Source organism: Phyllostomus discolor, chromosome 14 (assembly GCF_004126475.2).
Source record: "Phyllostomus discolor isolate MPI-MPIP mPhyDis1 chromosome 14, mPhyDis1.pri.v3, whole genome shotgun sequence".
In the NCBI taxonomy this organism is placed as follows: Eukaryota; Metazoa; Chordata; class Mammalia; order Chiroptera; family Phyllostomidae; genus Phyllostomus; species Phyllostomus discolor.
This window is the reverse complement of record NC_040916.2, coordinates 39,461,616-39,489,389: the sequence shown is the minus strand read 5'-3', so window position 1 is coordinate 39,489,389 and position 27,774 is coordinate 39,461,616. Positions and strand designations below refer to the sequence as shown.

The 27,774-nt window shown below is 43.1% G+C and overlaps 1 protein-coding gene across 2 annotated transcripts in view; it reads left to right on the top strand.

Annotated features, from left to right (window-relative positions):
• The first annotated feature begins 528 nt into the window (after window positions 1-528).
• DENND2C (DENN domain containing 2C) overlaps window positions 529-27,774 on the top strand; it is a 35,161-nt gene continuing 7,915 nt past the window's right edge. Inside the window, exons 1-14 of one of the 2 annotated variants that reach the window (XM_028502737.2) lie at window positions 529-1,614; window positions 2,135-2,271; window positions 2,695-2,807; window positions 3,419-3,589; window positions 7,652-7,748; window positions 12,709-12,753; window positions 14,564-14,751; window positions 18,108-18,217; window positions 20,183-20,252; window positions 20,729-20,806; window positions 21,368-21,508; window positions 21,935-22,083; window positions 22,566-22,743; window positions 27,515-27,556. In XM_028502737.2, coding sequence (XP_028358538.1) covers window positions 794-1,614; window positions 2,135-2,271; window positions 2,695-2,807; window positions 3,419-3,589; window positions 7,652-7,748; window positions 12,709-12,753; window positions 14,564-14,751; window positions 18,108-18,217; window positions 20,183-20,252; window positions 20,729-20,806; window positions 21,368-21,508; window positions 21,935-22,083; window positions 22,566-22,743; window positions 27,515-27,556 — 2,340 coding nt within the window. In that variant the 5' untranslated portion in view covers window positions 529-793. The remainder of the gene's footprint in view (window positions 1,615-2,134; window positions 2,272-2,694; window positions 2,808-3,418; window positions 3,590-7,651; window positions 7,749-12,708; window positions 12,754-14,563; window positions 14,752-18,107; window positions 18,218-20,182; window positions 20,253-20,728; window positions 20,807-21,367; window positions 21,509-21,934; window positions 22,084-22,565; window positions 22,744-27,514; window positions 27,557-27,774) is intronic. The other variant, XM_028502736.2, reaches the window with a different exon arrangement.

Genomic DNA, 27,774 nt, shown 5'->3' with positions numbered 1-27,774 from the left:
ACCTGTCTTTAGCGCTGTGTGATGGGATCCTGTGGTGCTAAGGATAACATTGAAATGAGGTGTGTGATGGCTAATGTTACCTCTTAAAATGAGGCAGGAAGAGGAAATCAGCTATTGGTGTGCTTCTAGACTAACTGGTTCTTTGGTCGTATACGTAAACTTTTGGTTATTTGAGATGTATTTCTGTATATGTATGCTTTTTATAATACTCTGTAGGTCCTTGTTTCATAAGAGAAGGTTTCATAAAGAATTGATTTATTAAAATAATATCTCCCCCCAAATTTTGTTTTCATGTAAAAGAAATAAATGACTCAACTCTCCCCCCAAAAAAACAATAATATCACGTACTACTATGTACAGTCTCTTACAAAACCTCACTCTGCCTAACTGTAGAAATTGAACATGGCAGAACGTTATAGCTGACAATTGGAGAAATACGCAAGTACTGTTTTAGGAATACCTTTATGGAGTTCAATTACTTAATGGATGACAGGTACATTTTTACAGATTCAGTGTAAATGAATTATTTAGGGATAGATGGGCAATGTTTTAATGATGCTTAAATTAGAAAATTGTTAACATATTCTTGTCTTATTTTCACAGGATTATTTAAAACAAAGTTGCAGCCATTTTCAGCTATAATCAATGATCAGAATTCTTCTGTAAAAAGAAATTTCCAAGTTAAAGATGAAAGGAAAATACTGGAATTATCTGGATTCTAACTGACGGGACAGAGAGCACGGAGTTTTGTAGCTGCTCGTGATGGCCCCTGAGTGAAACCCGTCGCTTTGGTATGCACCCGCCGGGGAACATGGATGTTGGCTTTTCTCGCTCTGCTGTTCAGACACTGTCAAGAAGCCACTGCAAAAACATCAAACAAAAAATTTCCCAGTGGGAAGGAAGGACTAATGGCATATCTAATCGAGATAAGTGGCACCAAAAGGACTTTGCAGTGAGATACAACTGTCATCAGGAGAGGCTTCTTAAGAAAAGCCCTGTGACCGAGGGAGGGGGCCCGAAGTTCCCCGTGACCGGCTCCCACGGCGTCAGCCCGGGGGGCCGTGAAGATGCCAGAGGCCGTGCCCAGAGCGAGGGTGGTGGCGAGAAACACAGAGGCGAGGACTCACGCGTGTCCAAAGTTGAGTCGGAGTCCAACTGGGTGTGTTCCCGCGTCAGGCAAATCGAAAGCTGGAAAGGCGTTTTGGATCCAGAGACTTCGTTACCTCCAGGGAATTTCTATACCTCGCAGATACTGTGGAAGAAAATCGAGGCGCTTCCCCCGGATAAAGTCTTCGGTTTGGCTCTAGAACGCTGTGTCTCTCCAGAGAAAGAACTGGATTTCAGAGTTCTGGAGAGGTCCTATGGAGTGACCAAGAGCTTAGAAAACATTTACTCTGAGCCCGAGGGGCAGGAGTGCGCACCTTCTATAAACCCCTTGCCAAAGCCCCGCAGGACGTTCAGATACTTATCTGAATCGGGTGTGGCGCCGTGTAAAGAAAGAAACTGTGACAGAAAATACTGTGAAAATAATTCTCGTACAGAGTCTTCTTTGGCCTCTTCTCGGGAACCCGAACCAAAGAAATACGGTGGGAAAATCAGAGGAAGATCTAAAAGGTATGTTTTTAATCAACAGGTAATGATTTGTAAGTATTTTCCTTATTGAATCTTGAGCTGCTTTTTCCTTTTCAAACCAGTGTCCGTTCCCCGGATTTGATTATGCAGATGTTAATTAACCCCAGAGCGGGGCGGGGGCGCAGTGGGCGCATGGCTAGCATCCGACACAGTCTGCGGCAGCCGAGCCCCAGTGGATACTTCTGTTTCTCTCTGAGCGCGTGCAAGGAAGCCAGTGCATTCTCCCACTTCCCTGAGAGCGCGCTGGCCTCAGCCTCCCCTTTCATTAGAGGGTGAATTTAAGAAAGGTGCCCAGTAAAGACCATGAATGGACATTGGCTAAAAGTCTGCAGTTTTCTCATGGCGCACATAGGGCATCCGCCTAGTTTATTCTAACGTATCTGATAAAACACCTTTGTCATTTTTCACCCCAGTCCTTTACGTACCGACTTTTGTCTGTCACACCAATTTAAAGACTAGAGTTTTAAAAGATACACCTTGAACAGATATCTCCTTTCTTAAGGAAATCCTTTGAATTTGAAGATATTCAGCACTTTCGAAATCGGAACACCCAGAAGATGCACGAAGAACTCGGAAGGAATTCTGGCTCCACGCTTTATTACACACAGTCTGAGGACAACATCTATGAAGACGTCCTGTGTAAGTGTCCACAAACTTTGCAGTTAAGTTGAATGAGAGTGTGTTTGGTGGAGCCGTTAACCACAGGATGGTGTTTCACAGTCAGGCACATCTGGCTCTAGATTTGCCTTTTTAAAATATGGAAACCTTTGTTGTATAAGTTCTTTTATTCTTTAGTGAATCGTACAACCAGTTTAGTGGAGTGCTCAGGTCGGAAGTAGATGTTGATAGCACAGTATTTTGAGAACTTTTTTAGCTTGGTTGGATGCCAGAGTAGTTTACAAGCTCGAAGGGCCTTTGATTTTGAGACCTCCCTCCCTCCCTCCCTCCAGCAACGTGGACTAGAAAGCTGAACATATTAATTAGTTTTTTTTTCTAGCTGTAGACACTTTGTTTTCATTCAGTTATGTTCCTCTAAACTTATTTTGTTGTTATTTTTTCAAGATCCCACCAAAGAAAATCCGTACGAAGACATCCCAGTGCAGTCCTTTCCCTTGTGGAGACCCCCTTCGGCGTGGAGGCTCCCGCCCCCGAAGAGCGCCTTCCGAGCGCCCAAGGTACCGCCAGAGGACTGGCAGAAGGACACATTAACTCTTGTTTACAATCCCCATGGAAAGATTAGCACAGTTGAACTAGGGCCAAAACTAAGAGGCACTGAAATGTGTGGTTTTATTGTTGTTAGTGGTGTTTTTTTTGTTTTTCGTTTTGTTGGGGAGGAAACAGCACACAGCTTTATGTTTTCTTTGTTTGAAGGGATGGTCTGTTGGTGTTTTAACTCTTTAAAAAACTGAATATGGCCACCTTTCGACAGGCCTCGAACTGTTCAGTTCACTACAGTTAGTTACCTCAGCTCCCTGTTAGTCATGTCAGCCTGTGGCCTAAACCTGTCTGGTCCCTGAAAACATTCACCGACCCTAGAAGCAAAGGCTGCCTTGAGTGAATGAGGACTCAGCTGTGGTTTTCTGGAAATTTGACTGCGTTGTAGTAGGAGAACTTTGGATTAGAAGCTGGGGAAACTTCTTTACAAACGATGAACAAGAAATGAGGGTATCCTCCCATGGGATGATTTTAAAGGAAAGATAAATATTTTGAGGAGGGTAGCTTTGACCTTGAGAATGCAGACATTGACTAGATGAGCTTACCCTTACCACTGCATCTCCTGTTTTAGATTCCTCCCAAACCTCAGTTTCCTCACCGGAAGACTATGGATCTAAAGAGCTCTCAAGCTTATCTAAGGTCAAAGCTCATGAAGGACACCACTTTGCCCGTGACTTTGACTGAATGGAAGCTTTTCCGAGCTGGAGAAGTTGCAAACAGGAAAAGAAAAAATCTTCCAAGGGTAAGGGCTTCAGGTCATTCTTTCTTCGACTCTTATTCAAGCATTTATTCTCATAGTGCAAATAAATAGACAAGACTGATATGAGTAATAGGTCAGAACTGACCTCCTGGAACTAGAAGATTTGGAAAGCAGCCTTAAGCTTTAGGGTTTTGCTCATGCAAGAAAAATGCATAAATGGCTTTTGCCAAGGTTCCCTGGGGGATTTGGAAAATTGGCTTTGGAGGGAGGGCTTCACTTCAGCTACCTTAGTTCTCACTGCAGGCCGCTGCCCGTTGCAAGGACACTCTAGAATTCATGCGCAAGAACGTTTTATTAAGCTACCTTCAGTGTTCTCACTCGTTCATATAATTACCAAAGTAAATTCAGTTTTCCGTGTGAGTTTATAGATTTTTCAGTAGTTTCACAGTATATGCCATTAGCCCTCACCGGTGTGGCTCAGCGTGCTGGGTGTTGTCCCACAAAGCGCCGTCGCTGGTCGGTTCCCGTGCAGGGCACATGCCTCGGTTGAGGGTTCAGTCCCCGGTCAGGGTGAGTGAGAGAGGTGGCCCATCGATATTTCTCTCTCGCATTGATGTTTTTCTCCCTCTTTTTTCTCCTTCCCTTCCCTTCTCTAAAAAATAAATAAGTAGATATTTTTTAAAGTATATGCCATTAATTAGGGACAAATATTTCCACTCAGAGGAGAAAAAAAAGAAATTCGACTACCTATTACTTAAAATTAGAAATTTTCAGCAATTATATTAAATAATTTCTTTCCCAAGCGAGAAAAGGCAACAAGTCTGTAGTTATCTCGACTAGAGCCATCAAAACCAAAATGAAAAAATTAGGATTATTTGTGTGTGTGTGTGTTTGTAGAGATATATATAATCTGTCCAGAAGGTATCCCGCCATGCAATATGCAAAATCGAGACATTTAATGAAGAAAGTACAAGAAACATTATACATAGGGCAGTGATACCTCAGTCCCCTTCAAAGTAGGCACCTTGGGACCTCACACAGTTCTCTCAATCACCATCAGCTGCCCTGTGGTATTTTCCTGAATCTCATTGACAGTCAAAGGTGATTTTAGTTTTGGGAAAAGCCAGATGTCACAGGCTGCCACATCTGAGCTACAGGGGGGCTGAGTCATCAGGGTGATTTGATGTTTTGTCAAAAAACACTGCTCGAGACACGATGTGTGAGGGGGCGTGTTGTTGTGATGAAGTTGCCAGTCACCAGTTGCCCATAGCTGCGGCCTTTGGAATCATCTGATTCCAAAGTTTCTGCAGAGGAATGTTCAAGCTAAATGCAAAATTTGATGCAGACTTGTTGCTCTACTCACTCAGTCATTTTGAATGTGATGGCCACACAATGCACAGGCTCACTCAACAGAGTCTGCCACCCCCCACTGACTAGTACGGTGAAGTCACCATTGTTCACGCGTGTGCATTCCAGTCCACTCTCCTTGGCTGCCAGGTTACATGGATGTCACACAGACCATTCTCATTATATTCACAATGGCTGGACTTTTTCTGGACAGACCTCATATATAGTTTAGGAGAGACACTTAAGAAATTATATGAAAATATTTTAAAACTCTTTGTTTCTTTGTTGGGTAATGCAGAGTGTTTTCAGGATTACTGTTCAGAAATGAAAAATATCAAATCATTTAAATAGTATTGCTTTTCTTAATCCCATCTGAATTAGCTGTATGTATTCATCCAGCACACAGTTTTTGTTCCTTAGTTTAACATTAAACAGAAGTCACAGCTGTTTCTTGGTTTAGTAACTGATTGGCTCCTTGGGAAATATTCTGTTCCATAATTACTTTAATGCTTCTGATCTGTTTCCTGCCCCTCCCTCTTTAACATGTGAAAAGTTGATGACAATTTCTAAAAAGCACTAAACTGATCTCTCTCGGTAAAAAAAAATAAATAAATCTTTACTGCTTATTCTGTGGATGGTGAGGCAGAGCTGAACACCAGAGGTTTAAAGAATTACCAGGTCTTCGGCAGTCTTTCGCCGCTCCGACAGATCCTGCTGGCCCAACGAAGCAGCTTCCCACAGGGCCCGGAGCCAACCCATCACGCGTTCCCAAGGGCCAGAGCAGAAACACAAAAGAGATCACGTGGAAGATGTGGTTGCTGGAATGGCACTAACAGACCCTCAGGGATTGTGGGTTCGGAGATGTGGAGTCCGAGGAGACCCGAGGAAGTCTGCAGTGCTTTCGATTTCACACCTCAGTCTTTTTCGTGCTGTGGACCCCTGAGGGCTTGGAGCTCATTCTTTTCTGACTTTAGTGAGAATTGTGGGGTCAGGGGAGGACGATGACAAACTCTTGTCAGGCAGGGACAGACTGACAGCACTTCTACCTGTGACCCTCCTTGAATGAAATCCTCTTAGGATGTTCCGTTTGCAGCACAAATTTTGACTTCGGAGCGTCTTTAGGAACAACATTCCACAGGAAAGCAGTTTGCATTATTTCCCCTTTGATGACTAGAGCGATCCCTGAAGAGAAACTGCTTTCATAGTTTGAAAATCGCTGATCTAGTCCATATGCCTCTTCCCCGCCCTTCCTTTCTCTCCCTGCAGTGGGAGCCTGTGTTTGCTGGAGCGACCTCCTAATGTTTCATTTCGCTTGTGTCAGTGTGTACAACGGGGGGGTGCCTATCGCTTCTTAGGAGGGCTCTTCTACAGCATTTCCTACAATTAGAAGTAAAAGTAGCCTCTTCTTCCTAGTTCCTAATCAGAATTTAAATTTTATTACTTTATCTCACCTTTCTAGAACAGATTGTTCCCTTTCCTTTATGATAGTTGACTATACTTTGGAGTATACTTTTCAAATACACAGTAATATTTGTACTAGTTATGTTCATTTTGTAACCAAAAATATGTGTTTACTCTCATGTCTTTCTGATAGTCCCCAGCAGTACCCTTGTACATGGGATTCTCTTGTCTTTTTAATAATGCTAATATTTAAGAACACTTTTAATTTTTCATTTGAATGCCAGCTACAAAACTCTTTAAAAGAACAAACTCATCCAAAAATGTGGAACTAATCTGCATATTGGAAGCACATGTCTCTCTCACTTTTTTTTTTTTTTTTTTTTTTTTTTTTTTTTTTTTTGCTTTGGACTGATTCACTGCCTTTGGATTGCCAGGGTTGCTGGAGACACAAGGACAAAAGAGAAAACAAGGGCATTTTTCTGAAGCAACTCTGTTAGTTATCATCCTGTATGATGTTCCTAACCATTGTAATTCCGAGCATTAATTATGCTAAACCAGGATTAATAGTTAAGAAAAAGCTTAGAATTTTAAGAAAAAGAAAAATATACATGAAAAACTAATCAGTTCTTCTTTTTAAAAGTGTCTGTTGCCCAGACGCTTTTCCTCTTTAATTCTTTAATTAAATCCTTTAATTCTTTCCTCTTTTAAGTCCAGTCTGTATGTGTATCTGTCTCTCTCACACACACCTCCCAGCAGCAAAGAAATCATTCTAAAGGATAATGTTTATTAAATGGAACATAGTTACTGCACTCGAGCATGTTTAAGAGTCTCCTAATTTTATGACATGTTTCTAAAATAAATTGTGTTAGTGCTCCTAGTAGGGAAGAGATGGATATTCCCTTTGACAAAAACTTTCTAAGCATGATTATCCCCTTTTTGCTAAAAATTCCTGGGAGCAAAAATAACTGAGCCCCACCCTGCCTTCCAAGTGAATAAGTACTCCACTTCCTACTCTGGGCAAGCAAAAACTTGAGTCAGATAGTAAAGGCTTGGTCACCCTGTTGAGCGTGGTCGCCAGATTTCATGCGTGTTGTAACAGGGAACAACAGGGAATCTCTCTAGGATCCTGTGCTCGGTTCCTCTGGAAAGGTTTCTCCTTCTTTTACCCACGTTACATGGACTTCGTGTTAGAACAACATATCACCTTACTAAAGACCATTTGAGATTCAAAATTGAGAAATAAGTTTTTATTTATAAAATGGATCTTTTTCTGAATGCGAATCACAAAATAATACCATTGGGCCGCAGACTTGTTGGTGTTGGTTTTAGCTTGTACTTTTCTGGTCTTTTTTTCAGCTTGTGTTGAGAATAGATGACATATTTGAATCAAAGAGAGGGAAGAAGAGAGTCAAGTTACACCCTTACACTGGAAAAGACGTACCTCCTTCCAAAGGTAAGAGTTGTTCCAGCTCTCCATAGCTATCAGCAGATGAGCGGAGAAGCATTATATAACCTAATATTTGATGTGAATTATAACTTTTTACTTTCCTGTCTATCCCACCTAAATATAAAAGTTCTTTAGAATAAGGAACTTTTTAAAATTCCGCCTCAAGCCCCTTTTATTTAATTTTGTACCAAGTAATAACTATTGGATGAGGAAGTAGATAAATAATTATAAACCAGTGAGGCTAATTTTTATAGGTATATTGTAATAATGATTTAAGGTATATTGTAATAATGATTAATAATAATGAAGTAGATAAATAATTATAAACCAGTGAGGCTAATTTTTATAGGTATATTGTAATAATGATTTTGTAGTCCTACTTTGATTTATAGTCATTTATCAATATAGACTCTTTCAGTGGAGAAATAAAAATATTATTAGGTATATATAGACTGAAGGTATGTGGTATTAACTTGTAGTCATCTTATAAGTTCCATAGTTTTATCTTTAAGATGCCTAAATAAAACTTATATTGTCTTTCAACATCCAGAGTGAATTATTAGAATTTTCTTGAAAACTTATATAAGGTTCTTAACTTGGATATCTGGCAAAGAATATGCAAAATTTAGCAGTTTTTGTCTGAGAGGTTCATAAGTGAGAAACAATAGCCAAGTCATACCAGAATCCCAGGCTGACCTTGGCCTGCACCCCCTGGAAATCACCAGGGCCTGCACACCCAGTAGACAGCTACAGACCATGTCGGAGCACCATCTCCCTGCCCTTCCACAGCTGATTTCTTATGGGCGTTGGGGGTCAGTGGTCACAGCCAGTCCTTGCAGCTGACTGGCCTGGGTAAATCTCTCCTGTTGACCTGTCAACAGCAATCAAGGCCCAACTACAAGAGCGTGTACTCAGCCCACACAAAAGGTACACCTCGAGCACCCAGCTTGGCTGACAGGGAGGCTGTGCTACTGGACCTTATAGGATACATACTGCATTAGGTCACACAACTAAGACAGGGAGTCAAAGCAGCTCTACCTAATACATAGAAACAAACACAGGGAGGCTGCCAAAATGAGGAAACAAAGAAACATGGCCCAAATGAAAGAACAGGTCAAAACTCCAGAAAAAGAACTAAGCAAAATGGAGATAAGCAATCTGCTGCAGAGTTCAAAGTTTATAGTTCAACTGTTTATAAGGATGCTCAAGGAACTTAGTGAGGACCTCAGCAGCATGGAAAGATCCAATCAGAAACAAAGGATACATTAATTGAGATAAAGAACAATTTACAGGGAAACAACAATAGAATGGATGAAGCCAAGAAACAAATCAATGATTTGAAACATAGGGAACCAAAAAACAACCAATCAAAACAACAAGAAGAAAGGAATAAAAAAAATGAGGATATTGTAAGCAGCCTCTGGGACAACTTCAAGAGTTCCAATATTTACATCATAGAAATGCCACAAGGAGAAGAGAAATAGCAAGACACTGGAAATCTATCTGAAAAAATAGTGAAAGAAAACTTACCTGATTTGGTGAAGGAAATAGACATGCAAGTCCAGGAAGCACAGAGAGTCCCAGACAAGATGGATGCAAAGAGGCCCACTCCAAGACACATCATAATTAAAAGGCACAAGGTTACAGATAAAGAGAAGACCTTAAAAGCAGCAAGAGAAAAGCAGTTAGTTACTTACAAGGGAGTTCCCATGAGACTGTCAGCTTTGTAGGCTAGCAGGGATGGGGGAGATATATTCAAAGTCATGAAAAGCAGGGACCTACAGCCAGTATTGCTCTACCCAACAAAGCTATCATGTAGAATCGAAGGGCAGGTAAAGCATTTCCCAGACAAAAAAAAAACTAAAGGAGTTCATCACTACCAAAGTAGTATCCTATGAAATGTTAAAGGGATTTATTTAAAATAAAAAAGATCAAAACTGTGAACAGTAAGATGGCAAAAAAATATATCTATCAATAATTGAATCTAAAAAACTAAACAAACAAAAACAGACAGAATCATGGATATGGAGAATATTTTGATGGTTGCTAGATGGGGGTGGGTAGGGGAGAATGGGTGAAGAGATAAGAGGATTAAGAAGCACAAACAGGTGTTACGGAATAGCCGTGGGGATGCACAGCACAGCATAGGAAATGGAGGAGCCAAAGAACATACATCCATGACCCATGGACATGAACAATGGTGGGGGGATTGCCTGAGGGAGTGGGGGTGCTGGGTGGAAGGGGGCAAAGGGGGAAAAATCAGGTCAACTGTAAAGCATAATCAATAAAATATAAGTAAGTTAATAATGATCTCTTATATGTATGCTTCATGCCTTACGAACTAGGAACATTTTAGTAAGTTTGGCTCTAAGACTAGTTTTTGAAGAGCCACATTCTTTTGTCCCTGTATCATCATTGAAAAGAAAAAATTCAGCAGCGTGAATTACCAACTTCTACCACACACACACAAAAGCTGTCCCTAAGTTGTAACCCTTCCCTACAAGATTTTGGGGGACGTGTGGCTCAAAGAAAACGTGCCTTTATTCGGTCTCTGTGACTGACTTCTCCAGTGGACCAGAGGAACTTCTCTCACGCCTGAGGATCTCCTGGCTCCACAGTCACTGTTCTCAGATTTTTGTTTTCCTCCTCTAGCTTTTGTCTGTTTGTCAACATGCCTAGTAGAACCAGATAATTATATTTACCTACTCTGTCAGTACATGCTAAGCTTCACTGACTCTATTCCCAACCTCAACATTTCTTACGTTTCAGGTATCAGGCATTGCAGAATGATTTAGTACCATTCTCTGATTCTGTCATTACAATTTGGTGTGTTGCAGTCACATATAAAAAAGGACCAACCTAGTACTTTCTTGATCGCTGCAGATTCTGAGTAGAGTTTCCCATTGGCTTATAAACCCCTAAACCTTCATTCAGTGTCTCAGAATCCAAGTCACTTAAATGAGCTTTTATAAAGGTCTTTTCTATTATACTACCTTCCCTCCTCCCCCACCCTTTTTTTTTTTCTTTCCAGACCCTTTGTAGGCTCCCAAATGGCGCCTGGTGCTAAGGGGACAGACAGGACTCAGAACTGTTGTTCCTTGATACCAAATGATGTGTTACAGCCCCAGGATACTTTTGGCTGTGGTGGTTAATTTGAAGTTACAAAAATGTATTGTACATAATATTTAAATAGCTACTTTTTCTGTAATATCTCTTATGTACCTTTCCCCCCTAGCTTATGAACAGGCAGTTTTTTAAAATAATATTCTCTTATTCCTTATTATAAATTAAAATGAGCACAGCAAGAAGTTATAATAATTTAGAATAACATAAAATGAAAGGCCAAATTTCCCCAAACCTCCTCCTCCTACTCCCTGAAAATTGTATGCATGTGCAAATATTTTTGTCTACCCAAATAATATAGTTTTATACCAGACTTTGTATGTCTTGCTTTAAAAAAAAACAATATAACTGATACATTTTGAATATACAGAACTGTACTATATTTCTTTGTAGAGAAGTAAAAGAATTTTATTTAGCTGGTAGACATTTTGGTTGTTTTTAACATTTTAGTTAACCTGTGGATTAATATAACCTGTTTGATAATATATATACATATGGAACTTAAATATATTTATATATATATATGGAACTTAAGATATATAAATATCTTAAACATATATTTGTAAATATATGCTGCAATATACATCTTTTGCTTATATTTTTATATATTGGTAAGAACACATCTGTAGAATAGGTTTCTAGCAGTGAGCTTAAAGAATTAAAGAATATAAGCATTTAAAATTTTTGTACCTGCTGTTAAGTTGTCCCACAAATTATAACACTTTATGTTTCTGTGAACAGCATTTGAAAATAACTTTTCTCATAATCTTTACTGTGCTTTATTAAAGCTTTTAAATTTTTGCCACTATCATGATTGAAAATTGTACCTTATTTTAATTTATATTTTTAAAATTATGAATTTGGACAATTATGATTATCAGTACTTATAAATCTTTTTCTATGGATTGCCTCTTTTACTCTTTATTCATTTTTCTGTTGAGCTATATTTTTCTTACTCATTTGTAACAGTTTTTTAATATTTAGACACTGAGCCTTGTGTCTGCATTGTGTGTTACAGAGATCTTCCCAGTTTATTGCTCACCTTTTGAATTACTAATGATGTTTATATTTGACACAAATTTTACATTTTCATATAATCAAATATATTTTTTAAATTTATGACTCCATAGGCCTTGTTTTTTCCTGATACATTTAATTTTTTTCTTTCTTTACATTTATTTTATTTTGCTTTAACTGTTCAGACTTAATCTTAGAAATTTTCCATTCACTTTTAAAACACCCCCTCCTAAAAGCATAGCCCTTATTCTCCAAAAACTTAAAATCTGTTTGGGAAAAGTAAGAGCAATCTACTTTTACAGTGGATACTGTAAGGATTTTGAGTCAAGAGTTCAGTTTGGCCTAGAGGTAGCTTAGAGGAATTGCAAAGGAGTTACAGTTTTCTTCAAAAACTTCTTTGGTAAATAATCCTCTTAACCCAACATTCCCCATTATCCTAAATTCATCGCTGGTCTGTGTTGGGGTTTTTGTTCAGCTTTTGACACCTTGCTCAGGAATTGAAAGATGAGGATACACGTGTAGACACAGCAGCCACACGGAACCAGAGTTTGTAACTCTAGTTCGAACTGCTGTGAGCATCTAGGGTTAGAGGGGAGGGGAGTAGGGAGGGAGGAAGCGAGGGGGGAGAGAGGGACATAGAGCAGTTCCTCCCTGAGCTGCTCACTCTCTTTCGTGACTGTGCTACCCTGAATGCACTGAGTGGTTGGAGACAGGCCCAGCATTCCTGCCTCCCGCCCGCAGGTCCGTGGAGGTTTTCTGTCGTTCTCGCCCCCACGTGCTTCCTGCCCTTGGACAGCACAAGTGGAAACTGCCTCTCTCTTTTCAGGTGAAACCAGCGGGAACGAAAGTGATGCCGAGTATCTGCCAAAGAGTGAGTGAGTCAATGGGCTGCTCCCGTTCTCGAGATGATCACGGTCATAGGTGGGGTGGCCCCTGCCTTTGTGATTAGGCATGTTTTTCCCGCCGAAGTTTCATTCCGTAGGTGATTCTTCACTATAAGAGCCTGTTGAGACTTAGGGGGCCGAGCCGCTCACTGCCAGATGTCTGACAGCGTTAGACATCTCCCGTGGTGGAGTGAGGCAAGCCTGCATGGTTCTTAAGATGGAATGTTCTTAAGGGAGTGGCTCAGCTGCGTGTTGAGACGTATGTGTAGAAATTTCCCAGCAGCCAAAATAGGGGATGTGTGAATCACCCTGAGACAAATGCTTGGCAATAATATCTGATTTTTCATAGTCACTTGAGTGTAATTAAGTAACCTTGATATCTCTGACACTGAAACAGAAAACATTGATCTGTTTCTCATTTATGGGCATTTGTATTCCAAATTACTGTGCCATTTACTTTCTGTTAGGATATAGCATATGCCCTGCATTTTTGGTTGTATTTGTTCAAATACTGCATGGTACTCCATACCCTTTCTTTAATGGATCTTCCCAGCAAGTTCTTTAGTTCCTGCTTAACCAACTGGCCTATGAGGCATGGAAAAAGCAGGAGACATGAATAATCAAAGCTGAGAGCAGAGCAGCTCCAAGTCTGATACTCTGATCTTGTGATTAACAGTCAGGTGCTCCCTCCAGTGGCCTGAATTGCTTCAGGTGTTTGATTGTGTAGCCTGACTGCAGGTGAAACTGAAGTCAGCATCTGATTCAGCCTAGACGTGGACAGATGACTAATTTAGTGCCGTCGCGACTGAGAACCAGTACCCCAAATTGTCTTGACCTGAACTGAGCCCTTTGGGATAAGTAAAACTTTTCCTAGAGCACTGAATGTACTGGATAATTCTGGGGAGCCACTCCTAGATGTATTTTTGATCCACAGTGTAACTCTCTTGGGGGTGGAATGCATCATATTTCAAAAAAACCCCAAACAATTAGTCAGAGGATGTCTTTCCATCACTGGCACAGAATGACACACAGGCGCATCTCTGGGCCCCTGGGACTATCGCTTCTGCAAGTGCCACGTGTTCCCTGGTGGGGACTACCCCCAAATTGCTCCTGATTGCAGATAAGTGAGAAATAAGGATAAATGCTTCCAGTTTTGAGTGGTATTGCTCATACTGTTTAAATAGTATTGCCTCCGTAATTTCATTCTTTTGAGAAATAGTCTGCTAATGATTTTTCCTTCTACTTCCATTTTTTCCTCTTGCATTTTGCATCATTTACTGTTGTAAACACATGTCCATTATCAGAAATATATGTCAAAGAGATAGGGAAAGAACAGCTTCTTTCATGTGAGGCTAGTTTTGTCTTCATTTTATCAGACTCGTCCCTTTGTGTACTTGCCCTCTGTCGGACTCAGCTCTTTCCTCAGACCTTCCTCCTCCCTACCCTGCTGATGTTACCTTCCCACCAGTGGCATCATTTGTCAGGCCAGTGCTTTTGCCTGACACGTTCCGTGTGACCTGCTGTTATGCCATCTGAGACGGGATAGCAGGGAGTCACACAGAGTATCGGTTGGGGCACAGAACATCAGTCGCAGCACACGACTGCTTGCGAGAATCTGCACTTGACCCTCAGGCACGTCATAGCCCTAACAGGCATGTCTGTGTGGCAGACACTGGTTAGTCAGCATACATTCAGCAGTGACTGGTGAAGGTTAGTCCCCCAGGAGCTGTGACCCCTGGGTGCTAAAGGGAAGCTGGGGCCACCAAGGAAAACCAAAGCGCCGTGATGCCATTGCAGATCGCCACAAGCGCTTAGCACAGCTGCAGCAGTTGTCCAGGCGGAACCCCCACTACCAGACCTTGGAGCGCGATCTCATTGAGTTCCAGGAGCAGCAGCTGTTTGAGCTTTTCGTGGTGGTGTCTCTACAGAAGAAGCCGTCAGATATAAGCTACGTTCCCCAGGTCATACAGCAGTTCCCGAGCAAGGTGGGTGCTGGCGGGCCAGGAGGCTCTGGGGAACGCTCCTGCGTCTCTGCGTGCACTTACTCCATCTCCTCTCCCGTGTCATTATCTCAGTCAGCACTTAGTGGTGAGTGCTTCCTGTAGGGCCTGATACATGGCTCTGACGACATCTTACGTGGGGCAGGCGCTGCAGCCAAGGGGGAAATGAGCTCATTGTCTGAGTTTGTTTTTTTTATTTTTTGCTGTTTACTAAGGACCTTTAGCAAGTTACAAAGCTTCAGTTTTCTCATCCTTAATGAGGGATAGTTTGTGTGACAGAACAGGGCAGTGGTTTAGAGCAGGAGCCTAAGCCAGCTGTCCACACTTGCCACATACTAGCCATGTGACTCTGAGCAGTCACTTGGCGGCTCTGTGCCTCAGTTTCCTCATTTGTAAATTGGAGGTAATCATAAGAGAGTCCACTCCCCTGAGTTGTAGCGAGGACCAAATGGACTATATAAGGCCCTTAGAACCACGTCTAGCATGTAGTAAGCACTACATAATGTCAGCCACATTAGTGGGGATTTAACGACATGATGAATGCAGAGCACAGTTCCCGGCACATAGTAAGCTCCTGATAAATGCTAGCTATTATTAACACCACTATTGGGTTTGCTCTGCCTTTTTCAAAACACGATTCATTCATTCATTTCACCAGGTGTTTCTCAAACAGCCCTGTTGGCCTACAGTAGGTGCTAGGAACACAAACCAGAAGGCCTCCTGGGCCCCTGCCCGCGCCGAGCGTCCAACACAGACCTCAGGTGCGGCGCTGGACCCTGCAGCAGCAGGTACAGCCTGAGCACAACAACCGACCGGTGCATCTGGGCTGCACACTGGCGGCCTCTGAGCAAATTGAGCCTAGAGGCTTTTTTTAGGTAGTGTTTTTGTAAAAATAATAATAATTTTTTTGTTGCCAGTGTTTCAGAATCAACTTTCACATTAGAATCTGGTATTTCTGCTTTTTCCTGAGACTGGAAAGGCCACCAGCACTCAGCCTACATTCCCCAGTGGCAGGAATTGGCTGAAGCGGAGTGGCTAGGGCTGTGCACGGGCGTGTGGCTGGCACCGTCACGCAGGCCCCTCACTCGGAAGGGCCCTGTGCTGGGCATTTCATGCTCTGCAGCTACCACCGCAGTCCTTCCTTTAGTCGTTGAATCTTTGTTTCCTAAGTGAGGTCTGATGGGACAAGGAGGCATGCTCTTAAATCCTCGGTTCGTGCGTGCTCTCACGTCTTGCCACCGCCCTGGGGTTGGTTCTCTACCTGTCCTCTCCCCTGCCCCCTGGTTTCCTGAGCCCTATCTGACTTCATCCCTTCTGTCCCCACTCAGTGACTACTGCCACCCTCTGTCCCTGGCAGGGACTAGGGCATAGGCATGGAGAGGGTTGGGATTAGGCAAGCATTGCCCACAGCGTCTCTAGGCACCACGGAGCGAGACCCTCCCTGCCCTGCCCTGGGCTGGCAGGCCCACTCGTGTTCATTGGGAGCCTTGGTGGGGCAGGAACTTCCACCACCCCCAGTCCGAGTAACAAGCACACCCGGGTGTAGAGGCTACAACCCCGTGGTGTTTGCACAGCTGCTATGGGTCGGAGCAGTGGGCCTGTGAGAAGGCGAGATGCCTGGCTTAGCCTCCTCACCTCCAGTTGGGACACAATTTCCATCTGTGTGTCAAAGCCCAGCACTGGTGGGCCGCTCGTGCACCAGGGTGTAGCCAGGGCCCCGGGGCACCTGTGAGGGTCTGCGCTGGAGCCCAGGCTCCTGGTGCCTGAGGGAGCAGGGCATTGAACAGCAAATAAAAACCCCATTAGGGGGTGAAAGGTCACAGATGAAAAAGCTTAAATCTTATTTTATGTTTAATTTTTCCTGCTCTTTGAACAAGGGGCTCATGGTTCATCTCGCACTGTGCTCTGTGGGTGATGCCGCTGGCCCTGGCGAGGCGTGCTTCCTTCAAACAGGAACGAAGCCCTTGCTCACTCCCAGCTCCCTGGAGCCCTTCTCTCATTCGGTTACCTGCTCAGCCCTATTAGGAACTGGGGTTTATAACCCTCAGTTACATGTTTCATGAAAACAGCCAGTGAAGAGCAACTGTACTGGAGTCTCAGAGACATTTCCTGTACGGATCCTCATTTTAGAAGGAAACCCTCAACAACACCCTTCTACAAGTAAATCAGTTGAGTTTTTTATAAAATTCCTCATCGCATCTGAGAGCGTGGTGCTGTGGCCCTGCTCGGGAACAGAGTCCCATTAGAGTCCAAAATAATGTGGTCTCAACAGTCTTGGGGAATCAGATGTTGCAGAAAGAGGAGCTTAATTTTTCCCCCTAGTTTTGGCCAGTCTTATATTTGCAGAGAGAAATCTCAAGGTCGAACCTGTTTTCAACACAGCTTGAGTTCGTGGCCTCAGAACCCCATATGGCTCCAGTTGCCTCTGGCAGTGACTCGGGCGTCTCTGAGCAAGTTACCTAACGCCGTTGTGCACTGGGCGTCTGTAAGTCAGGGAGGGAGAGCGCTGACCGAGCCCCCCTCCACCTCCCTGCAGGAAACCCTGAATGAAGATGATTATGAATCATTTAGCAATGTCAAAATAATGGTGTGGGAGAACTAAAATTCTGTTACAACGCTTTTCCGTTTCTTAAGAATTTAATATCCAAGAGACCCAGAACGGTTGCATGTTTTGCTTTAGAAATGAAAGGAGAGAGCACTTGTCTTAGTTACATGAAGACAGTGTGGCAATTAGGCTTACTATCTGCTCATTTTTAATACTGACTTTTCCATGTCTTTCAGTCTAAGTAAACTTAGGCTGTCCTTTAAAAAAGCACAATACCAGACATGAACAAAAGGGTCTCCCATGCTAAAACTTGACAGGAAGTTGCAAACCAGTAGTTAGGAAGCAAAGATTACATGCTAAGGGAAGTGATTATATATGAGGTGGATTCTAAAAATTTCTTTTCTGAACAACACTCATCTGCCTTTTCAGAACATCTCTGATTATTGATCAGAGAGTCAGGGGCTGACTGGGTTTTTGCCATCAGTACATCACAGAATAGATTTTTATTTAGTTTGTGTTCCATGTTTAGTTATCTCTCTTACCTCAGATTACAGGACCTCCACACTGCCGTTTCTGTGTAAAAATAGGATTTTTTTTTTCTCAGCAGCGTTGTTCTCAGTGCGTCTTCAGGGACTGCCAGTCCTGGCCTTCCTGTTTGGTCACACTGCACGAAACCGTGCTGAGATGGCTACTGGGGCTCATCAGGGACCTCCTTTCCTGAGACCAGGCTGAGCTTTGCTATTTCCGTTCTCCGTTTACACAGAACGGGAGTCACCTGCATCATTGTCTTTTTCAGAGTGATCATGGCTTTAAGCAATCCAAGGACACTGAGGAGAGGCTCAAAGTTATCCCCAAATTTTGTTTCCCTGATTCAAAGGACTGGGCTCCAACCTCAGAACTGAAGAGGTAAATGGGCTCCTTCATCTGATGTCTGGGTGTGGGGACCGCAAAGGTAAAATGGGAGTGCGTGAGAAATGGGTCAGGCCAGCAGGGACGCTCTGTGGCCTGTGGCAGGTCAAGGATGCACGGGAGGAAAGGAAGAAACAGGATTAGAACATTTCCTCTGGGGGGCTCAAAAAGAAAACCACGGAATGATGTCAAAGGGAAAGCAAGTTTCAGAGTCTCTCCATTTTGCCAGTTATGCAGGGAAGAGAGTTCCACTTTATGTACAGTCAGAAACGCCACCAAGTGGATGGAAAAGGGAAAAAGACTTGACCTTAGGGACACAGAAGCAAATGCAACAGAACACTGTTCGCGTCTTCTAGGTTCTCCAAGTTGGTAGAGGAAGCCGCAGCCCAGGTTGCATGGGCCCCTGCAGGACCCGGACAAAGGGGGGCTCCCATTTAGGGTGTGGAGTGTATTGAGAGGAGACGTATAAAGGATTTCTTCCCAGGAGCTCGAGAAAAATACCACATTCAATTAATAAACCATCAGTGTCTGTGAATCCTGCATGTAAATCAATACCTGCTTTGGTCAAAACTGTAATCACCGATCATGCCTTTGGGACTGAGCAGTGTGACTATGTGAACCATATCGCATGCAGACGACCTGCTGGGAGACAGCCTCAGTTGTCGCCCAAGGAGCCCTGCCCTTCCACCCTGTGTCGCCTCCAGACTAAGCCGCTGCCTCCCGTAACCAGTTTAGCCTGATCGCCCCGCTCTCTCTGAGCTATCAATGCTGTCGCTCTGTGCTGGCAGCTACCCTGCCAACCGTGCGGCCGCTTCCTTCAAGTTGCCCTGGCTGCTCGTGGTTGGCGTCCCCCACCCCACCCCACCCCACCTCCGCCCAAACAAGTTATGTGTGTTTATTCTAGCATATTCAGGAAGTACAGAGAAGTAAATAAAAAGCAGAATTAGAAATGACAGGCATTCTGGTTGCTCAGAGATAATGGCTGTAAGTATTTTGGCATATTTGGCCAACATATTGCCAAAATCTTTAATTTTGGCCATATATGGACATGCGTATTTATTGTTCAAATTTGGACTTTTTAATTATTTTTTATCTTCACCTGAAGACATCTTTTCATTGCTTCTAAAGATAGAGGAAGGGGAGGAGGGGAGAGAGAGAAAAACATTGGTCAGTTGCCTTCTCACATACACCCCGACTGGGGATTGGACCTTCAACCTGGGTATGTGCCCTGACCGGGAATCAAACCTACGGCCTTTTGGTCCATGGAATGATGCTCCAGCTAACTGAGCCACATCAGCCAGGGCTGAACGTTTTTATTTTTTTTAATTCAAACTTACATTTGTAGTTTCTAAAATGTTGATCTACAGACCATTTTCTTGTTACCCAAAACCAGAGGCAAAGATAATCACCACCTGGACTTTTTCACTATTAATGAACTCATTTCTTGGACACCTTTAGGTCTTCTTTTCATAAATTATCTCTGCGTATCTTGTGCCTGTGTTTCTAATGAGGAATTGGTGATTTTCCTATTAATTTTTATATACTAAAGATACTGTCCTTTGCCTATCACTGTTCCACATGACCTCCCAGAACTAAATAGAAGAATTTGGAAGGGAAAAATAGCTCATCACAATCATTGATAGCATCCCGATGTGTCTGACTGAATTGTACATTCAACACGTGGAAAATAGGCTGGATGGCTAGCTAGACTGGACAAGTGAGAAAGTGAGAGGAGGCAGCAGCAGCCGCTCGTCCTGTGCCTCCCCTGTCACCCCAGTGCAAGGCAAGGCATTCTCCAGGCCGGGGTTCCTCCCTTGGGAGCACTGTGACTTGTGATAAATGTAATAGTAACACTTCCTCTTACATCACGTGACTGCTGCTAGACTCTTGTTCAATTTTTTGTTCCATGAGGAATGTGACAAACAGTTGTTTGCATCTCACACTGGTTCCTGTTTGTTTCAGTGAAACATTCTCCTTTGTCTTAACTGGTGAAGATGGGAGCCGGTGGTTTGGTTACTGTAAGAAGCTTCTGGTAAGTTCCAGACTCGTGCTGCAGGCAGGGCTGGTCAAGGAGCGAGAGTCACCCTGGGAATTCAGGAACACTGCAGTTGAGTTCAAGGGCGACTCAGCGACCTGTGTGTTCCAGAAGCCGTGTGAGCTTTCACAGTACGAGCAGGGCGGGGGTCAGTTCCAGGGCATTTCACTGTCTGTTCGTAATAGAGAAACCACTGACCTAGTGGCTGCCTCAGTCTGGATGTACCTGAGGAATGGAGTACAAATGAGGTAGTCGGGAGAGCTCGGAGTTACTCTCTTCTCGCTTAAATGCCTTCACTACACCTGGAACAATCATGCTATCATTTTTTAGTATTTTCCCATCGCTCAGTGTTCAGGAAGGAGGAGATCCTGGATTTCTGCTCTGTATTAAAGAGTATTAAGAGACTATTAGTAGTCCTAATTAGTAAAAACCTGTGTTGCTTACATGTTGCTTTGTCGGGTTTTTTCTTTTAGCCAGAAGGCAAAGGAAAGCGGCTCCCTGAGGTTTACTGCATGGTCAGTCGCCTGGGCTGCTTCAACCTCTTTTCAAAGGTGAGTGGAGAGGTGAAAACGGTGTTCTTTCTGAGCTCTGGGTGCAGCGAGGTTTCTGATGACGTCACCAGCAGCGTTAAGGGGCATGGACTTCAGGCACTGCCGTAGAAAGGGCTCCCGTGAGGAGGGGACAGCCACCGGTTTGAAGGTTCGCGCTGCGATCTCTGACCCAGATGCTGGTGCGCTGTGCCTCTTATTTTGGTTTGCTGGACCTCCCAGCTTAAAGGAGCACGTAGCCTGAAGCTTATCCTGTCTGTCCTTCCCAGACCCCAAACTGCAGGATGTTATTGTCAGTGTCACCTTCTTCCCTCCTCCCTTAGTGAGATAAAAGGGGCTCCTCATCTAAAAATAAGTTGATTAATAACTTTTCTCAGGGATATAAACGTACCCCCAAGAGGTACGATGCCTTTCATGAACTTTTATTGGTTGCTGAGCTTCCCTGTCTTAAGACCTGTCGGTGTTCCTTTTAAGTTTGCGCACCAAGCCTGGCGGTTCGTTGATAGGATTTGTTGACGTTTCTGAACTGAGTTCCTAATGAACTAACCCGTTTCGGGTGTGCAGATTTTGGATGAAGTAGAGAAGAGGAGAGAGATGTCTCCAGCCCTGGTTCACCCCTTCATGCGAAGCGTCATGGAAGCTCCCTTCCCCGCGCCTGGCCGCACCATCACAGTCAAGAGCTACCTCCCTGGCGCCGGAGACGAGGTCAGTCAGCTCCCGACAAGAGGTTTGGTGGCGGCCAGAGAGCGGCCTGACGGCAGGGGGCAGGGGGCAGAAGCCTCAGGGCATAGTGTTCGCTTTCCCCAAACTGTAGCGGATGGTCTGGTCCCACAAAGCACTGGGGAAACATCCAGGGTAGCCCCTTTGTAATGTCGGTTTCAGACATTGTGGTAAATTGTGATAAATGGAGATTATACACTCTATTGTCAGGTGAGACAAAGGATTTTACAAAATCACAAAGAAATTCACAAAATTACACAGCTAAGGCGTTCGGTCTTGGGGTTAGGGTAGGCAGCTTCATGACCTCCTTGTAGCAGAGCACCCCCCTCAATGGTGCCTGTGAAAGACAACAGGACCTGTTAGCCTTGTCCATTGGGTTGCATCAGCCCCGTCCATGTGCTCGCATTCCAGTCCATCGAGCTCTGCCGACCGCTGGACTCCCGACTGGAGCACGTGGACTTCGAGTGCCTGTTCAGGTGCCTGAGTGTGTGCCACCTCGTCCGGGTCTGCGCCTCCCTCCTCCTGGAGCGAAGGGTGATCTTCGTTGCCAACAGCCTCAGGTAAGCGATGAGTGAGGTGTGTCACTTCCTACTGGTGCTGTACCTGTTTTGACTGTTTTTAAAGTTGGGCATATTAAAAAACTGGAGCATCTCCATCAGTTACCTAATGTTCTCGTGACACAGATAATTCCAAATGGTAAATACCCCAAACCCGTATGCACGAGGCTACAGCAGGGACTTTTGGGCATTGCAATTAATTCATGTTTCTAAATGTGTTTTGCTTAAGCTGTTAAAAATTGGCATTGCCTTTCTAAGTACACACTGATTTTCAGTAATATAAATTGGAAGGAAGAGCTGGACTGAGATTAAAGATTTTCAGTAAATTAAGTTCTCTTTGAAATGTTAAAAATGTATGAGCAATCGCAGAAGTGTTCATCTGTGACCACTAACTGGCATTAACTTGTAATTCTGTTAACATAACCTCTGAACGCCTTCCCTGGGATGCGCTGTGCGTGACGCCATTCGCTGTCTCCTCCGGCCAGCACCCTGTCAAAATGCGGCCACGCTGTGGTTGCCACGCTGTACCCCTTCACCTGGCAGCACACCTACATCCCGGTCCTGCCAGCGTCGATGATCGACATCGTGTGCTCCCCTACGCCGTTCCTCATCGGCATCCTGGCATGCTCCCTGCCCCAGCTCCGGGACCTGCCCATCGAGGAGGTGGGCCGCACACCTGTGGGAAGGCGGGGCACTGATGGGTGAACACGGTGGTCTTTGAGAGTGATGCGGTTGTTAATGAGTGTTAATACGCAGTTGTTGTTGGTACATTAAGCTATTGTATTTCTGTATCTTTTTATTAAGGTGCTACAGTACACATGAATTTATTGTGCACACGTAACTTGTTTATAGTAGTGAAACATGGGCTCATTGTTGTTATTTTGGTTAGGTTGTTTTGTTTTTTAAGTCAAACATAAAAACTACTCTGGGTTAACTTAAAAGAGTGTTTCAAATATGACACGCATAGCCCTGGTGGTGTGGCTCAGTGGATTGAGTGCCAGCCTGCAAACCAAAGGGTTGCTGGTTCAATTCCCAGTCAGGGCACATGCCTGGGTTGCAGGCCAGGTCCCCAGTAAGGGGTGAGTGAGAGGCAACCACATATTGATGTTTCTCTCCATCTCTTTCGCCCTCCCTTCCCCTTTCTAAAAATAAATAAATAAATTACATAGATGGCACACATACGTGAGTGCCCAAAACAAAATGCACAGATCGGTGAGTTATCACAGTGCTGCTCATGTAACCAACACTGAACAGGATGGAAACGTGCCTGCCCCCAGAAGTCCCCTTCGTGCCTCCTTTTAGTCACCGTTCCCTTCCCCACCCCCAGCCGAAGGTAGTCGCTATCTAGACTTTTATGGTGTTTGTGTACTTGTTTTACTTTATAGTTTTACATCCTAGGCATGTGTCCCTAAACAATATAGTTCAGTTTTGCCTGGTTTTAAGCTTGATGTTACGTCAAATATATGGACTTCAACTATACATAAAATTTTGAATGGCTTCTTTTGATCAACATTGTGTCTCTCAGATTCATCCATGCTGAGGAGTTTAACAGTAACTTGATCGTTCCAGTTATGTGCTGTACTCCATAAATGCATGCATGCACCACAGTTCTCTTATCCACCCCACAGCTGATTTGAGCTATTTCCAGATTGGGCTTATTATTAACAATGCTGCCGTAGATACTCTTCTGTATGACCCTTGGCACATGTGTGCATGCAGTCCTGTGGGTATATACTTAGAAATGGAGTTGCTAGGTCATCGGGCAAGCCTATCTTCAACTTCAGTAAATAAAGTCATACTGTTTTCCAAAACAGCTGTGCGGGCTAAACTCCCTCCAGCAACGCAGAAGAGCTCCTCTTGCCCCACACCCTCACCGACAGGACTTGTTACCTTCGGTCTGTGTAACCTGGCCTCTCGGGGGTGTGCAGTGGTCTCGTTGTGGTCTGCTTTGCATTCCTTGACTACTGTTGAGGGCGAGCGTCTTCCTATACGTTTATTGACCCTTTGAATTATCACCTTCTGTAAAATCTGTTGTCTTTCTGGATTGTTCACCCTCATTGATTGGTAAGAGGCCTCTTTATATGTTACATACCAGCCCCCTTGTGGCTTGCCTTTGTATTCTCCAAAACGGTATTTTTTAATTCACAGAAGTTCTTAATTTTAATATATTCAGAATTATCATTCTTTTCCTTTACGGTTGGAGTTCTTTGTGTATGAAGTACTTAATTTTTTTTTTATTAACTTCATGGAGATGTCCTCCCCCATTATCGCCTGGAAGCTTTGGAAGCTTTATTGTTGTGCCCTTAATTTTTGGTCCTGACCCTAGGATTAGATTGCTTTGTATATGATGGGAGGTAGATGTTGTTTCATTTTTTGTCATATGAATAGCCAACTCTCCTAGTACCATTGATTGAAAGGACTGTTCTTCCCCATTACTCTGCTAGGGTAACTTCCTCACCCCCCAGATTTATTGATACATAATTAGCCAACAACATCGTATTAGTTCAAGGTCTACAAAATAATGATTTGACACATGTATACATTGTGAAATGATTACCACAATAAATTTAGTTAACATTCATCACCTCACATAGTTACACACTTCTTGTGATGAAAAGTTTTAAGATCTACTCTCTCAGCAACTTTGAAGAATACAGTACAGTTTTTTCACTATTCCAGGACTTATCTCATTACCGGAGTTTGTGCCTTTTCACCAACCTCACCCATTTCACCCGTCTCTGGTAACCCCCAGTCCGTTCTTTGTGTCTGTGTGTTTGTCTGTCTGAGACTCTACATGTAAATGAGACTGTACATTATTCCTCTCTCTCTGCCTGCCCTATTCCCTTAGCAGAATGCCCCTCAGGCTCCATCTGTGTTTTCCCAAATGGCAGGATTTCATTTTCTGTGACTGACTGATCTTCCACTGTGTGTATGTCTATACACATACACTTACACACACATGTACAGGAAGCATCTTCTGTATCTGTTCGTCTGTCAGTGGACACTGAGGCTGCTTTTGGCTGTCGTAAACAATGCTGCGATGAATGTGAGAGTGCAGGTATCTGAAAAGGTAGCGATTTTATTTCCTCTGGGTGTGTGCCCAAAGTGGAATTGGATCATGTGGTAGTTCTAGTTTTAATTTTTTTAGGAACCTCCATACTGGTTTTAATAGTGGTTGCTGCAGTTTACATATCCATGAACAGTGCACAAGGGCTCCCTTTGTCCACATCCTCAGCAGCATTTATCTCTTTTTTTTAATAATAGCTATTCTAACAGGTGTGAAGTGATATCTCATTGTGGTTTGATTTACATTTCCTTGATAGTTGGTGATGTTGGACACCTTCTCATGTACTGTTGGCCATTTGTATGTCTTCTTGGGAAAAAAATTACTATTCAGTTCCTCTGCCTATTTTTTTAACTGGATTGTTTTTGTTTGTATGTTTGTTTGCTTTGCTGTTGAGTTCTGTGAGTTCTTTATATACTTTGGATATTAACCCCTTATCTGATATATAATTTGCAAATATTTTCTCCCTCTCTGTAGATTTTCTTTTCACTTTATGGATGGCTTCTTTGCTGTGCATAGTCTTTTTAGTCTGGTATAGTCCTCACTTGTTTATTTTTGCTTCTGATGCCTTTGCTTTTGCTGTCAAATTTGAAAAATCATTGCCAAGGCTTGTGTCAAGGTGCTCGCTTCCTGTGTTTTTTTCTAAGAATTTTATGGTTTCAGGTCTTACATTCAAGTCTTTAATTCATTTTTAGTTGATTTTTGTGTACAGTCGTATGGTGTAAGATAGGTGTGCAGTTTTGGGGTTTGTTTTTTTGTTTTGGGGACTTTTTATTGCATGTAGCTGTCCAATTTTCCCAATACCATTTATGGAAGAGATTTTCCCATTCGTATATTCTTGGCTCCTTTGTTATAAATTAAGTGACTGTGTGTGAGTTTTTGTGGACTCCATTCTGTTCCATTGAACCGTGTGTCCTTTGTAGGCCGATACCACACTGTTGTGATTGCTGTACAGAGCAGTTGGAAATCAGGAAGTGAGGTGCCTCCAGCTTCGTCCTCCAGACAGCTTTGGCTGTTTAGGACCTTCTGTGGTTTTATGAATTTTAGGATTGTTTGTCCTCTTTCTCTGAAAAATGCCATTGAAATTTTGATAGGTATTACTCTGACTCTGTAGATTGCTTTGAGTAGTGTAGATATTTTAACAATATCAATTCTTCTAATCCCTGAGCACAGAATATCTTTCCATCTCTAAATTCTTTCACCAATGTCTAATAGTTTTCAGTGTATATATCTTTCACCTCCTTGGTTAAATTTATTCTTAGTATTTTATTCTTTTTGATACAATTAAAAATGGGATTGTTTTCTTTATTTTAAAGATTTTTACTTATTTCCAGATAGAGGAGAAAGAGAGAGAGAGAAACATCAGTATGTGGTTGCCTCTTGCACACCTCCCACTGGGGACCTGGCCCACAACCCAGGCATGTGCCCTGACTGGGAATCCAAACAGTGACCCTTTGGTTCACAGGCCGGCACTCAGTCCACTGAGCCACACCAGCCAGGGCTATTTATTTATCTTTATAGAGAGGGAAAGGGAAGGAGAGGAACATCGATCAGTTGCCTCTTGTACGCCTCCATCTGGGGACCTAGCCCACAACCCAGGCATGTGCCCTGACCGGGAATCAAACTGGCAACCTTATGGTTTGTGAGACAATGCCCAACCCACTGAGCCACACCAGTCAGGGCCAGATTGTTTTCTTAATTTCTTTTTCAGATAGTCTGTGGTTATTGTACAGAAACACAACTGATTTTTATATTAATCTTTTAAAAAATATTTTATGATGGAAAATTTTGAATATATATAAAACTAAACAAAAGAGCGAAATAAATCCAGTCACCCTAGTTTAACATTTATCAAGTTGTGGCCAGTATTTATCCTTACCCATTTCATTCCCTCACATAGTTGGAAGCATATTGTGACATAATTTCATCTCTTGAATAATTACAAAATAAATCTCTATAACATAATGGCATTTTAACATATCACAATACCATTATTACACCTAAAAATTTAAGAACAGTTTCTTAATATCAGCAAAATTTAGGGATCAAATCTCTAGTTATTTCATAAATTTTTACTAGTTTGTTTGAATGAGGTCCCAGATAAAGGCCACACATTGCATTCTCTTGTTAGGTTTTTTAGTCTCTTAATCTGTAGGTGTGCCTGCTGTCATTTTTTTCTTGCCGTTTATTTGTGGGTGTGTTGGTGAGTTAACTTTTAAACGGGTTATAACTTTAAGTTCATTTTGTTTAAAACTGTTCCCATTGCTTGAAAGAATCAAAACCCTCCTTCTGACCTAGCAGCGCCTAATCTGCTTCTTTGTGAATGTCTCCTGTCTCCGGTTTGACTTGCCCTGCCCCTCTCTCCCGTAGGTGCTGATAGTCGATCTCTGCGGAGACAAGTTCCTACAGGAGGTGAGTGACAAAGGAGGTGGTGACACAACCTCTGGGGGTGATTAGACAGAAAATATGTGAAAGTACTTAGAGAAAATGACTCAGACAAGACTCTTCATTCCTGCACATACTTGACCTGACAGAGCGGCTGCTCATACAAGACTGACCTGAAAAATTGGCTGGGGGTGGCCATGTCTCCCAAAGAAGGAAGGAGGAAGCAGGCAGACGCCACTCTCGGC